This window comes from Polypterus senegalus, chromosome 2, assembly GCF_016835505.1.
Source record: "Polypterus senegalus isolate Bchr_013 chromosome 2, ASM1683550v1, whole genome shotgun sequence".
NCBI classification, from domain to species: domain Eukaryota; kingdom Metazoa; phylum Chordata; class Cladistia; order Polypteriformes; family Polypteridae; genus Polypterus; species Polypterus senegalus.
The window spans coordinates 185,907,717-185,922,490 of NC_053155.1; the positions used below are offsets into that span (position 1 = coordinate 185,907,717).

The following is a 14,774-nucleotide window of genomic DNA, read 5'->3' on the forward strand; positions in this document are numbered from 1 at the left end:
GAAAAGAATCAATTCAAATGACTGAATCCTTAAACACAGGGCTATTAAAATGAAAGGAAAATGAGTTAATTACCAGTGAAAACTGCTCGCTGATTCGTTAAAGGGTTAAAATGAAAACCTGCAGCTACTGCGGCCCACCAGGACTGGAGTTCGACATCCCTGCTCTAGACTCAAAAATACTCTAATTTTTAGGCCATCTTAGACCATGATTAGTGTAGGAAACGACTCCCATATGATAAAGAGTAAATTGGTTGGTATCTTTACCAAAATGGTCAGAAGGTCTTGAAATTGTGCATGCCACATCAAACGACCCCCAGGACTGTCATTTTATGCTATTTCAAGGTTGCTGATCATGAATATAATATTTTTGATATTTAATTCTTTACCAGTGGTCCTAGTCCTCTAAGACCCACTACCAGAAGGTTAAAAATGGCTAATTTCAAACATAGCATATGGGGTATAGTTTTAAATTATTTCAAGGTCAATGATTACAAATATGTTATTTTTGATTTCTGTTTCTTTACCTGGGATCAAGACTTCTACGGACCTGTACCAGAGGGTGAAAAATGTTTCAAATATTTGCAACTATTCTTCTTTACTATGTGCTTCTACCTCATGAAGTAAATCATTACATTTCTTATTAACACCAATAATTAGGATCAGAATCACTTTTTTCGCCGGTACTTAATGTACAGGAATTTGACTTGGCACAATTGGAGCTGCTTATAATGAAACATAACATCACGTACAAATAACAAATATAGCGTAAGTTAAAAAGAAAAACTTCAGACAAAGTTGTGGAATAGTACATTTATAAAGGAGATGTGCAAATGATGATGTGTGAGTGTACAGTGTATATGCACGTGCACACACATACATGTACATAACTGCAAACACACACACACCTCCATACAGTGCATGACAAAACACATGAATATACCAAGAAGACCAGCTAAATTACTGGTTTGAGAGAGCTAAGGCTCTGGGGAAAAAAAACTATTGAGATGTCTGTTAGTTTTAGTTTTGATTGACCTGAAATGTCTACCAGAGGGTAGTTTTTGAAACAAGTGATGAGCTGGGTGAGATGAGTCCGTAGTGATCCTTTTGACATGGTTAGTGTAATTTAGACCAATAATTCAGACCCTTCATCAAGATGTAGAGAATTACAGTCAAAAGTTATCCATTCATTCAGTATCCAACTATATCCTAACTACAGGGTGACGGGGGTCTGCTGGAGCCAATCCCAGCCAACACAGGGTACACACAAACATACACCAAGCACACACTAGGGACAATTTAGAATCACCAATCCACCTACCCTACATGTCTTTGGACTGTGGGAGGAAACCGGAGCACCCAGAGGAAACCCACGCAGACACGGGGAGAACATGCAAACTCCACGCAGGGAGGACCCGGGAAGTGAACCCAGGTCTCCTAACTGTGAGGCAGCAGCGCTACCAGTGCGCCAGTCAAAAGTTATAAAGAACTGAAATTCTTTTTTTATGTGTTCAAGTTTTTAAAAAGGAATCTATCTTCAAAAGGGGGGCATTCAGTGTTGTTCTTTGTGACCTGTACTGAAAGTGCAAATAGATGGGGACATTAAAAACTGTTATTGTGGGCATCAACCACAGTAGTGACTAAAAAGAAGGATGATGGCATACATGTGTTGTCACTATTCAGTCCTCTTCCTCCTCCATTTGTGACACCTGAGAAACACATTGGAAAAACAGGCAAGGATCTCCAGGTAATACAAAGGGTGTTGTTCTCTTTCCTAAGGCAGTACTGAAAATAGCCCATAATGGACATGCTCAGTAAGAGAACCAGAGGAACGTGGGAGTGAGGACAGCCTAGTGAAGCTGAGAATAGCCTCTTCTGGTCACCTGCTGCAGGAGACCCTAATAAAAGGAGAAACCAGATGGGGAGCTGGATGTTAACTTCATTAAATGATAAAAGAAGGAGCTCAAACTACTGTAGTACTAATTGCCTCTATGGAAAGAGGACTCTAATCCTGTAAACGAAGGAGTCTGCTCAATAATTGACATTTTGGAGCGATCACAGATGACCTGGTAGACTTAGAGTAGATAGAACAAACTGATCTACTGAATTTGCAAATGAGACTAAAATTCAGTGCAAACCTAGTGTGTTCCAGTAGATTATTTACTATGTCTTTAATTTAGTAAGTCTACTCCTGCTCTTCAGGGAAAAATGTGGTCCATGATTTTGTGTCTTGGCCGGCTGGATGCCTCACTGTAGTAACAGTTTGTAAAATTTTGAGAATCAATAAGGTAACAATGTCAGAAAATCATCTGCTTCTAACTAATGGCGGACACTCTGCCTCTACTGCGAGAGTCCACTCTTTTTAACCCTTGACCTCAGAAATTCATACTATTGACTGTGCAACACAAGGATAATAGAAATCTAATATACTTCATTGTACATGAAGGCTTGCACAGGTACAGTATTTATTCCAAACCTGTATAATCTAATTTTAGGGCCACAGGAAGGTGGAATCTGAGTATCACTTGAAATCTTGTGCAGGAGTCCAATTCATTACTGGGCACATTTATATCACTTATATACTTGTGCTCACTCATACAGGGTCAGTTGCTGTTGTTCAACTGATCATTTAAATGTCCTTTTCATGATGTCTTTCAGCATTTCAAGAAAACCACACAGGCAGACTGAGACAGTACTTGGACCAGGATGCAGACTCTGTTTCCTGAGGCAGCAGAGCTACTAATTTGCACTCTCCTGACTGAAAAATGAAAGCAGAAGTGAAATGTTTTTAAGTCCCAGTCACAAATCAGAATGAGAAGGATACCTTAAAAGAAAAACTACACTGACAAAAGATGCAGCAAATTTGCATGCCCTCAAAATGAATAGGTATGTTTCTGGCAAGAGCTATGCAGTTTAATAAAATGAAACCACTTATCTATAGAAAATACTTGTGAAGTGTAAAAATAATAATACAGAAACAAAAAAAAAACCAACAAAACCTATTTAGTTGCTCTGTTCTACTGCTTAAACCAACAGAAGCAATATATACAGTAGATAATTTTTATTATTTTAGCTCATTCTGCCCCCCAAGAAACAACAAGCATCTGCTGTTTATTATTGTCCATTGCTCACAACTGTTTAAACTTGGTTTTAACTACCAAGCAATTTTTTATTCCTATTAGGTGAAGCTCAAATCATTGCGCCAAGCTCAGCAGTCAAATGACAACACACACACATCTTTCCCAGTCCCACACTTGTCTCCACCATCAACTCAATATCACTTGAAAAAAAGTGCAGAGACGTACTGCAACCTTAGAAAAGCATTGAAATCAGAGGCACTTGAAAAGCTCCCAAGAGCTGAAGCAGAGAAACAGACACAAATACTAAGGACAATTACATTAAAGTGAATCCTGAAGAGAGTCCGGACAAAAATGTACACAGGGTTAAATCCTTTGTTTCCAATGTAATAATGTGACGTGTATTTATTACATGGATAACACCAACTGAAAAAAAAGCCAAATGACTAACTTAATAAAATGATTTCTATAAGTTTATGTGGATTTAACAAATTTAACAAATAATGAAACTAAAAGAAATAAACCCTTAAAGCAGAAACAATGGAGTGTAATGGTCCTAATGCATATCATCCATTACATCCACATAGTACAAGTGATTGCAAAGTAAAGGAGTGGAATAAATGCGATATTTAGTTTCTTACCCTGGATTAACATGGAAGCTATTTAATCCGTTTCTTGAAGCCCATGATGGCAGCAGAGATCGATAACCTCTCTCATTTCAGTGTCTCCCATGTTATCTCTCATTCTCCTAATCATAATTTACTGATGCCTAGGCCTACCTGTCTTATTACAGACCAGACCACATTCAACGCAACCTCATAGTTTTTGTTTTGTCCGATTCTGAATTTATATATTGTTGCCTTTCTCAGCCTTTTATTGTCAATCTCCCTAGCTCAGTTTCTTTTCTTTTCGTTTCAGTATTGACCTTCACTTGTGCTTGTTTTGCCTGTTGAATTCAACGTTTCGGTTTTCTTCTGACCTCAGAATATTTCTGACTGCGTTTACTGTACACTCATTCTGTGTTATGTTCATCTCCCCTCCAGCTCACAATATTATTGGGGCTTACATTATTGCTCATAACAAGGCTTTATAATACTTTTCAGTAAAGAAGCAAGATTTCCTTGGTTCAAGGTGAAACACTCTTCAATTCTTTTACATACTGAGATGAGATTATTCTTAGGGTAATTTTTAGTTTGGCATTTTGAAAATGTATGCATTACCTAAATTATTTTATCTCAGTGTATAATAATACATTTAATTAATCTATGTGCGTTTTTTATTCACTGTTTCGTAACAAAATAGAATGGAAGTGCACTGGTTTACACTGCTGCTTCACAGCTACCATGTCTTGTGTTTAAATGCTGGACTGAGGCACTGCCTGAATGAAACTTAAGATTCTGTCTTTTTTACTGGGTACTCTGGATTTATTAGTAGAACCTTCATTTTAGGTTAACAATATGCTGAAAAAACTGCTCTAGTATAGGCCATGGGATGGTGCCCAGTCAGAGACTGGTTCCCGTGTTGTGCCTGATGCTTCATCAATGGACAACAACTGACACTGAATTGGAAAAGTGAGATAAAATAAGGATCAATGAATTCTTCTCATGTTTAGTGGCACATTAAACTATAAAGATTTAACTGAAATGTACAGTTAAACCCGCAGTTCATTTTTATGCAGTGCAGCAAAATGTGGAATTTGGAAATCTGCCAGGCATGCTGTTCTCATGAAGCAATTAAGGATTTAATTACAAAAGACAATATGATCAGCTTAGATTGAGTTAAAAATATTTATTGCTTCTATTTTAGGAGTGCTAACATTGTAGGATGATCCAAAGGGACCACTTGCAGAGTGAATTAAAACTCCACTTTGTCAACACCACAATAAATCAAAGAATACACGCTTTCCTGACTAGGTGTCCATTTGAGAAGCATCAATATGATTTAATAGTGGGAAACTGAGCAAGTACAGTTTCCGATTATTAGTACCAGTGTAAATACCTTGCTAAGAAGGAAGTTGCAAGGATTAAAGCTAGAAAAACAACATTCTGCAAACTAAAAGTATATTGTAGTTTTTAAAGGAAGCACAAACAAAGTAAGGCACTACTATGCATAAGGCAAATACTAATAATTATTTTACCATGAGAAGACACAATTATATGATGGTTCAGCACTATAAATACACACTGTTTAAGGTGACATCAAATAAATCACAGAATAAGGTTTGGAGAACATAAAACTTAGCAATGAGCACTGCACTTCTGTCCGACACATTATATGCTGTGTCACTTGTAAAGGGATAGTCGAATGAAGGATTTGGGCTGTAAAGCACAAGCAGCCCTGAACAGTCCACAACCAGCCACAGCCATTTAGATTTTGTTCACAACTTAGTTTGATTAGGGTGACCGTCTGGCTCTAATTTAGTGAGCCACTGTGGTAGTTTATTGATTTGTTTCAGCTTGTTCTCCCTAGGCTCCAGTAATGCCCACAAATGTGTTAATTCTTCTTTGCCAGAAAGCGCTGACTAAACAGTACAGACAGGCTGATCGATTGGCTCACATGTCTATGCCAGTGGCATCCAAATGCTTTTTGAATGTTATGTTTAGGGGTCCTTGCCTATAAACAGGGACATATGGGCAATGCTGCGGTGTGCTGAAAATAATTAAGGCCACCAAAATCAATCAACAATCAATAGTCAGGTTCGTGAAGAAACTAGAAACAGATGAACAGGTCTGGCATAACTGGCTTTGACATTGTATGGTGATGCAAATGTTTTTTAAATAGTTCCATAACATAACAAAAAAGAAAGAACAAATGTTTTCTTTTTATCTCATGTAATAGTTGATGAAAAATTAGGAAGCTGTCTGCAGTTCACACAGGAGTATATTTTTAAAGTATTCATGCTGAGCTAATGATAGAATCAGGAAGAAGAGCAGATGTGTATTTGAGTCCCTCTGTTGTCTATTAAAGTAGGATTACACGTATCACTGGAGTGGAAAGGGTTTGGCGTCTTCACTCAGAGATGTGTTTAGACACATCCAACGTCGTGAGTGGGTTACACATGTAATCTGAAATGGAAATGTGAGCTTAACTAAATTATGTCAATGCCCCATTTGTCAAAATGTAAACTATTTCAGGCTTTGGTTTGGTATATTGAGAAAAAAGACAAAATTATTTTAAAATGTCATTCCTTTATCTGGAAATGACCCCAGGTTATAATGGTGATATAAGGTAAGAGAAGGATGGGAGGTAGAAGACAAGCAGACATTGTCAGTGAGGTGCTTATGTGGGGTCTGTGTTTGTAAGGATTTGATCATTTTCTTAAATAATGAAAAAAAGTGTTCTGTACAATAAACGCAACCAATATGAAATTGCAAATAAAATACACCCAAGTGATACAGAATTCTGGCATAAAACATGAAATGAAACAGAGATGCTAAACTTTGTCAGCCAGTGCAGTGCTGCCTGTAAATCTGAACCAATCTATGAAAAATGAAATATAATTCTGTATCATTATCTCAGTTGTTCTTCAGGTATATTTTATATACAGTGCCCTCCATAATGTGATTAAAGTGCTATATATATCCATCCATCCATCCATTTTCCAAATCGCTGAATCCAAACACTGGGTCACGGGGGTCTGCTGGAGCCAATCCCAGCCAACACAGGGCACGAACCAATCCTGGGCAAGGTGCCAACCCACTGCAGTGCTGTGTATATACATATATATATATATATATACAGTACTGTGCAAAGGTTTTAGGCAGGTGTGAAAAAATGCTGTTTCATGTTTCATGAAGACAGTTTCATGTCATGGCAAGATTGAGCACAGCAACAAGACACAAGGTAGTTATACTGCATCAGCAAGGTCTCTCCCAGACAAAGATTTCAAAGCAGACTGGGGTTTCAAGATGTGCTGTTCAAGCTCTTTTGAAGAAGCACAAAGAAACAGGCAATGATGAGGATCGTAGACGCAGTGGTCGGCCAAGGAAACAGCAGATGAAAGACACATCAAGCTTATTATCCTTCGAAATCGGAAGATGTCCAGCAGTGCCATCAGCTCAGAACTGGCAGAAACCAGTGGGACCCAGGTACACCCATCTACTGTCTAGAGAAATCTGGCCAGAAGTGGTCTTCTTGGAAGAGTTGCAGCCAAAAAGCCATACCGCCGACGTGGAAACAAGGCCAAGCAACTCAAGTATGCACAAAAAACATAGGAACTGGGGTGGAGAAAAATGGCAGCAGGTGCTCTGGACTGATGAGTCAAAATTTGAAATATTTGGCGGTAGCAGAAGGCAGTTTGTTCATCGAAGGGCTGTAGAGCGGTACAATAATGAGTGTCTGCAGGCAACAGTGAAGCATGGTGGAGGTTCCTTGAACGTTTGGGGCTGCATTTCTGCAAATGGAGTTGGAGATTTGGTCAGGATTAATGGTATTCTCAATGCTGAGAAACACAGGCAGATACTTATCAATCATGCAATACCATCAGGGAGGCGTATGATTGGCCCCAAATTTATTCTGCAGCAGGACAACGACCCCAAACATACAGCCAAATTCATTAAGAACTATCTTTAGCGTAAAGAAGAACAAGAAGTCCTGGAAGTGATGGTTTGGCCCCCACAGAGCCCTGATCTCAACATCGTCGAGTGTGTCTGGGATTACATGAAGAGACAGAAGGATGCGAGAAAGCTTACATCCACAGAAGATCTGAGGTTAATTCTCCAAGATGTTTGGAACAACCTACCAGCCGAGTTCCTTCAAAAACTGTGTGCAAGTGTACCTGGAGGAATTGATGCTGTTTTGAAGGCAAAGGGTGGTCATACCAAATATTGATTTGATTTAGATTTCTCTTTTGTTCATTCACTGCACTTTGTTGATTGATGAAAATAAATGATTAACACTTCCATTTTTGAAAGCATTCTTTGTTTACAGCATTTTTTCACACCTGCCTAAAACTTTTGCACAGTACTGTGTATATATATATATATATATATATATATATATATATATATATATATATATATATATACAGTATATATATATAAAATGTATCTTCTACTATATAATAAAACGTTAAGGTCTGTGTGTATGGCTAGTCCATCAGAGCAATCTGATTGGTCAGTTTGGCCTTGATGATGTAATCAAATGAGGAAGCGCAAGTGTTAGACACAAAAGGAGGAGAGAAAAGACATAGGAGATAGGAAGTGTAAAACTGGTCAGGAGGAAAGAAAGGCAACTTGAAAATAATGACAAGTCTGAGAAGCAGACTTTACAGGAACACACTTGAGAGAAGGAGCACCAGTGAAAAGCTGTTCAGACACATTTGAATACAGAGGAAAGGTACACATAGGGCAACAGATGGTGAATATTTTTTAAATATTCTATTGGCTGTATTCAAACCAATTTGTACATCTCTGAATGGATCAATGGAAAGCAATGTACATCTCTTAACAGATATATGTAAACCAATTATTATAAACCATATGATACATATATATATATATATATATGATATGATATATATATCATATACACAGATAAATTGACAGATACATTACATACTGTAGATTGTTTTCCTGAAAAAGTAAAGTACTCTATTTTTACACACACCATTGCATTCATTTTAAGGTTATTTTGAAGTTAGTACATGGCAAATTAGAGGACACACATGAAATATTGTGCATATGACATGACATGCATCTTACACTAATGTTTCCATCTGGTGTGCTGGTGCTTCCCCACATAAATAATAAAACTCAAACCATATTCAACAGATCTGGCTGTGTTTGAGAAATAACAACTTTTATAGGCCATTAATTACATGTTTTTACATTACAGTATAACAAAACAGTCTTATAGCAGGTAATTCTGTTTGTTTTTTAACTTATTTGTAATTTCACGGAGAAGAAAAGAACTTGTTAGAATGTAGAATGTAGAATTTTCCTACCAAAATCACAGAGCTTAAGGATGTCATCGTAGCTGATTAGGAGGTTTTCAGGTTTAATATCTGAAATAAAACCACAAAATGAAATAATTAAAGGAAGTAATTAGAGGGAATTTTCAGAACTATAGCATATTTAATTGTGTTAATATTAAGACCTTTTTTCTCAAAACTGTCAAGGCACAGGAAGCAGTAGAACGATAATGTGATCCTTTTTAATTCAGCACTCCCAGCCAGCTATCTGTGAAGAGCACTATAAAAAATGCATTTTTATTGATATTATTTAGGGGTGCTATCATAAATCATTTGAGTTTAATCTTGGATTCCTAGCATATGAGAAAGGAAGCATAGATTCAATATATAATTAAAAACAGGTTACCATACCACACCAAAGAAGCCAAAATTATATACTTCAGAAAAGCCTTGAAGTAGGAATAAATTATCCAGGAATGAAAACAAAGGGGGAAAAATGTCTTCACATGCATATTACCAAACTTCATGCTGTACATTAAAATCAGACATGTTTCATCTTTAAAAAATGTATCTGCTTTCAGTATGAACAGAAAAGAAGAGAAAAAACAATTAGTCGAGAGGCTTTGTTAATTAAGATCACAAGTCCTCGAGAGATTCATTTGCTGTGGGCTTTCACTTGAACCAGTTTGTTTTACTCTTTGTTAACTTTATATGAGGATTTCTGAAAGTGTGGGCTTAGAAAAGAATAAATCTGAAATATCTTTGTCTTCAACTGTTGGATGAATATTCTTTACAAAAAATCAGAGACTTATTTTAACAGCTTACTTAATATTTACTGTACTTTGAGAGAAAAAGCAAGGGTGCCAGAAAACTGCAAGAAACAATCTTGAAATCACGCAAGAGGACAAAGTTGTCCTTACGTCTCCTGCCATATCCAAGCATGAAAAACTCTGTGGGGGATGTGTCAAAATATTCAAATTTGCTTTGCAAACCATTTGGCAATAATACCAACTACACAAATGAGTACATCATGAAGCTTAATCAATTAAGAATGCTACATGTTGTGATATCCTTCGGTAAATGCAAAGCACCATAAGAAAAAGATACATGAAAAAAACAGATTCAAAGTGTGTATCTAATTGAAATGTATCTGGTTCAACAGGATTGCACTGACACTCATCAGGCCTTGCCTTAGTTTTGTCCTGTTTTTCTAGTTTTCTGACAGCTTAAATGGGTTCATGATTAAGGAGGTCTACATCCACAGACGGCAGACTGGTTTATGGCGAGTCAAAAGATACTGATAATAAGTGGGGATGTTTCAGGAGAGAGGAAGAAGCACGTGATTGCACCATTACTGGAACACATCTGTTTGTTGCATCTAATATGTAGAAAGAGGATTTTTTATCACCTTCATTTACTAGATAAACAAAGGTAATACACATTTTCCATCAGAAGTGCTGCACCTTGTCTTTCAAACTAATACTGATTTTTTGGGTACATTATTATTCTTATAGCAAGTGTTATTATTTATGACGGAAATATTGAGTGGAACTTCCACATAGACAGAGAAAGAAATCCCCAAAAGGGAGAGATAAAAAAATTAGGTCAGAAAATGGAGTTAAGTAGTTAGTGCCAGGCCATATGTGAGAATATCACCATGGCCATACTGTGTGTAGTGAAGATCTGGAACAGAACATTTCCCCTATGTCTTTTTCTTGTGTAGCATAAACTTTAACATAAGGTGCACCTTACAATAGGAAGAGCAGCGTTTTTCCAATGCATACATGTGTTACTATGAGAGCCCCACAGGCAAATACTAGGACATTGCTTTATTCAGAAAAAGGTGGGCAAACCAAAACTCCCCTTAGTGTCCAGCACTATAATGAAAGGTGAAAGAACAGCGGTTCAACATGGCCAACACTGCAGAAAATGGGAGTTGTTTTGCTTTCATTTAGCAAAAAAAATCTGCCAATGGGGTACGCAAAATTTACTTGACAAGAGTTCTTAAAGAAAACTAAATAATCATAAATACAAATCTTTTACAATTTTTTCCAATAAGGAAAACAAGATATAATGTCATGATATAAATACTTTTCCACTTGTTTAGATTTCATTATTTGCAGTGAAGCTGTTTTAAAATTCCAGAAGGCACAATCTGATGGTATCCCAGGAATGAGTGTCATGGTGGTAGGGTTATGATTGGTCAGTCAACCTTAAGAGTGGAGTGTGGGGATAAAAGAGAACTCGTCAGGGATGAAGGAGAATGGAAAACCGGAGATACGGGGGTGGGGGTTTACTACATGTGGCAAAATGCAGACAATTTTTGATGAAAGTCCAACCTGTTTTGCTGTTTTAGTTTAAATACACATTTTCAAAAATAAGGTATTTGCAGCATCTACAGCAAGGGTTTCAAACATGGGGAGCCAGCACCTCCAGGGTTTGTAAGATGGCAGTTCAGGGGGTATTACAAAGAGAAAGGCTGTGTTGTGACTTACCAGAACTGAGTGAGGTGCATTGTCTTGACTTTATCGTGGTGCAGTCTGTGTCTTGTAGTGTGTGATTGTGTTCCTGTTCTGTGATATGAAAAGATTCAAGAACTGCATGCGGGCAACTGTCACCTGTGAATAATCCACCGGATGCGGAGCATTTGTAAAGGTGAATAATTTTTTTTTTTTCTCCAAGAGAATGGGATTTGGACCTTGCTATGATCCTTTGAGAATGGTGAGGTCTAGTACTGATTTCTATACAAGTTCTGATTGTGAAATGTCACTGATTTCGAGGTTTGATTGACATGTTTGCCAAGGGGGGATGAGGAGGACTGAACTGGATGCCACAATTTTAACTGTGCAGCACATTTGTTTTTGAACTGCAGTGTGGGCGTTATTGGGGGACAAAGCTTATTGATTGTGTTTTTCTTTGCTTAGAAGTGCGAAAGCCACCAGTTGCATTACGGGAGTCTCTAATCCTCCAAACATTTTGATAGTTGATTGTGTATCATGTATCATTTCCACGTGCCACTGGAGGCTTTGCGGGACACTCCAACCCTGGGATAATCAATTGAATGCTTCACATTTATGGGGAACACATTTACAAGATTATTGAGATTTTTAAAGGTAAATTCCTCTGTTTAATAAAAGCTTATTTTTAGTTCAATTTGTTTACCTGCAGTAGCTTATGTAGTTGTAATTCAAAAATTAGAAATTTCAAAAATTAGAAACTTGATTCCATCTTCAAATGTGGCAATAATGTTGAAATGGGTGCGAACAGAAATCAAATACTTTCTAGGGGTGTGGAGTATAGAAAAAGTTGGGAACCAATGTGAATTAATGCTGTGTATCAATTTAGGGTAAGGATATTAAACCAGAAAATCTTATCTTTTTGACATGGTATCAAAATGTCTATAGACTCTGTACATTAAGTAGCATTTTTACCTGAGGTATAATTGTATTTTTTGTTTTTTCATATTTTTCAACTATATGTCAAAGGGTCTGTGTATCTGATCAAATACACTGTTATAAAAGCAAGGAGCTGTCATGGATACTGTAATTAAGAAAACGCCAAAATTGTGCTGACTCAGAAACTAGCCTCAAGGTTTTTGTATGTTCACACCCAAGGTAAGCAGTGTTTGAGGCAAGCTTAAGTGCAAATGTGAACGGCGTATATGTGCAATGCAAGAAAAAAAAAAGAAAGATTCCTTTAAAAGAGCACATTAATCAAGTAAGAAATGACAGTACAAATAGAACAACCTACTGCAACATACTCTTAGGTATTGTTTGTGTCTGCTATGCAGTCTTGTCTTGTTTAAAAACAATCAAGGTAATGCATTGAACCTTAATTTCAATCATCATAATATTTTTTATAGTGCTCTTAACACACATCCAAGAATGCTTGAATTTTGTTCAATAGAAAAACCCATTAAATATAATAAAAAAGTAGTAATTTGGAAATGAGTCAATCAAAATATATAACCTAAAGATCTTTACTACTACATATTAAGCTAACAATTTTCCCTGAAATTAACGGCATGCTTAATGTAGAATGGACGTATCTTGGTTTAGGGGCTCCACATCCTGTGCATGGGAACACACACAATAGCCATAAAATGTATTAGGGTGTGATCTTTCAGGGTATCCTGAATATGTTCTTACAATTTTAATAGGAACTACACTCAATATTTTGGTGAGTGAATTGCTGTAGAACATAAACACATATTTGTATTCCACAGTCCACAATGTAATTTTTCTTTAAACAATTTCACCAATCCACTGATGGATGCTTACCACGGTGGACAATGTCATTCTTGTGGCACCAGTGAATGGCCTTAATTAACTGGTAAATGTAGTTTCTGACTTTTTCTGGTGGAACTCCATTTGGCATCTCTTCAAGCAATTCTAGCATGTTCTGAAAAATACAGATAATGGTAAATGTGAACAAGCAGATAGGCAAAATCAATTTCATTTTCAAACTATGACCAACAACAACCTCTTTCAAAGTAATTTGATGCATTTCCTTGAAATTCTCAAGTGGTAAAGGTCTGAGCACAATCACTTATGACTGCAAATGTAAAACAAGCGAGATGATCCATCAAGCAAATTTTCATAAAAGGGAAAAAAACCAAAGATTAAAGTCAAGAGAGATTGCTCTTAAGCTGTCATGTTCAAATAAAATATGTACTTTATTCATTCTTCTCAAGGATGGAGAAGTGCATCCTGCTTTCTATCTAAAATGACTTAAAATTGTTATTAAGAAGAAAAGTAAACCTTTTTAAACTGGGGGAAAATATACCAATAATTATTTGTTAAGGATCTCTTTGTATGCCACATTGTGAGTTCGGCCCTCCGGTTGTAATATGACTAAGCTGTGCGCTGAGCTTACTCTTGAGCATGCAACTTACAGTTGGCCATGTGAACAGTAATCTTGCCTCAGATCTCACAGCTTAGATTGCTGCTGTCATAATCGGTTTGAGTTTCATGGTTTGTTTCAATTACGTTAGTATTTGCAGGATTTGTTGTGTTGAAGTGACATTCGGCATCTGTCAAGCATTGTAAGCACACAACCGGTTTCATCGATAACTTCACATCCAGCTTTTGAGAGTTTAAACATTCATAAACATTAAAGTGTCCACTACTCAAATCGTCACCTGTGAATCTAAGATGTTTAAGAGGCATTGGCGGTTGTCCAAAGGTGCAAAATATTTGGTCATTTCCGTACACTTGAAAGTGACAACCGAACAATTCAGCGGCAGCCATCAACTCACATACAGAACCATAGGTGAAGGGTTAAGCATTTCACTCTTATAGTGCTCCTGTGTAATATAATTATCTCCTGTACCGTCATCAGTCCACACCTTGAACCTGTCCCAGTCATTCAATACATAAGACACAATATTCCTCCAGTTATCCAGAGTGAGCCTGATATGGCCATGCAATATGTAACACAGAGAATGGAAAAGGTAGGCACCATCTCCGGGCATGGAAACTGCTCTAAAATACCTATACAATAACTATAATCGTAATAAACGAACAATAAAAGAGCAGAGAAGCCGTGGATTAAATAAAAAGGCTGCAGTTATCAGCAGGGAGACGTGAATACCGTGGCGAAGCAAAGAAGAGAATGAAGTGACCGGAGCGACAGACGGCCTTATATAGGCAGGCAGCCAACAATGTGGGAGGCGTGGGGATGGGGGACCCAACGCCGCCTCACACTGCGACCGAGCTGCAGGCTATGGACGTATATATGTACTTAAGTAGAATTCAGTTAGCGTTGGGAACCCGTGTACCAAATTTCTT

At 37.2% G+C, this 14,774-nt stretch overlaps 1 protein-coding gene across 3 annotated transcripts in view; it reads right to left on the reverse strand.

The window, feature by feature from the left end:
* The window catches only part of cdkl5 (cyclin-dependent kinase-like 5), a 496,892-nt gene that overhangs the window by 93,270 nt on the left and 388,848 nt on the right, over window positions 1-14,774 (reverse strand). For all 3 annotated transcript variants that reach the window (XM_039745025.1, XM_039745022.1, XM_039745024.1), the window contains 2 exons: window positions 13,266-13,386; window positions 9,019-9,078 (listed from right to left, as the gene is read on the reverse strand). In XM_039745025.1, the coding sequence (XP_039600959.1) occupies window positions 9,019-9,078; window positions 13,266-13,386 (181 nt within the window). The remainder of the gene's footprint in view (window positions 1-9,018; window positions 9,079-13,265; window positions 13,387-14,774) is intronic.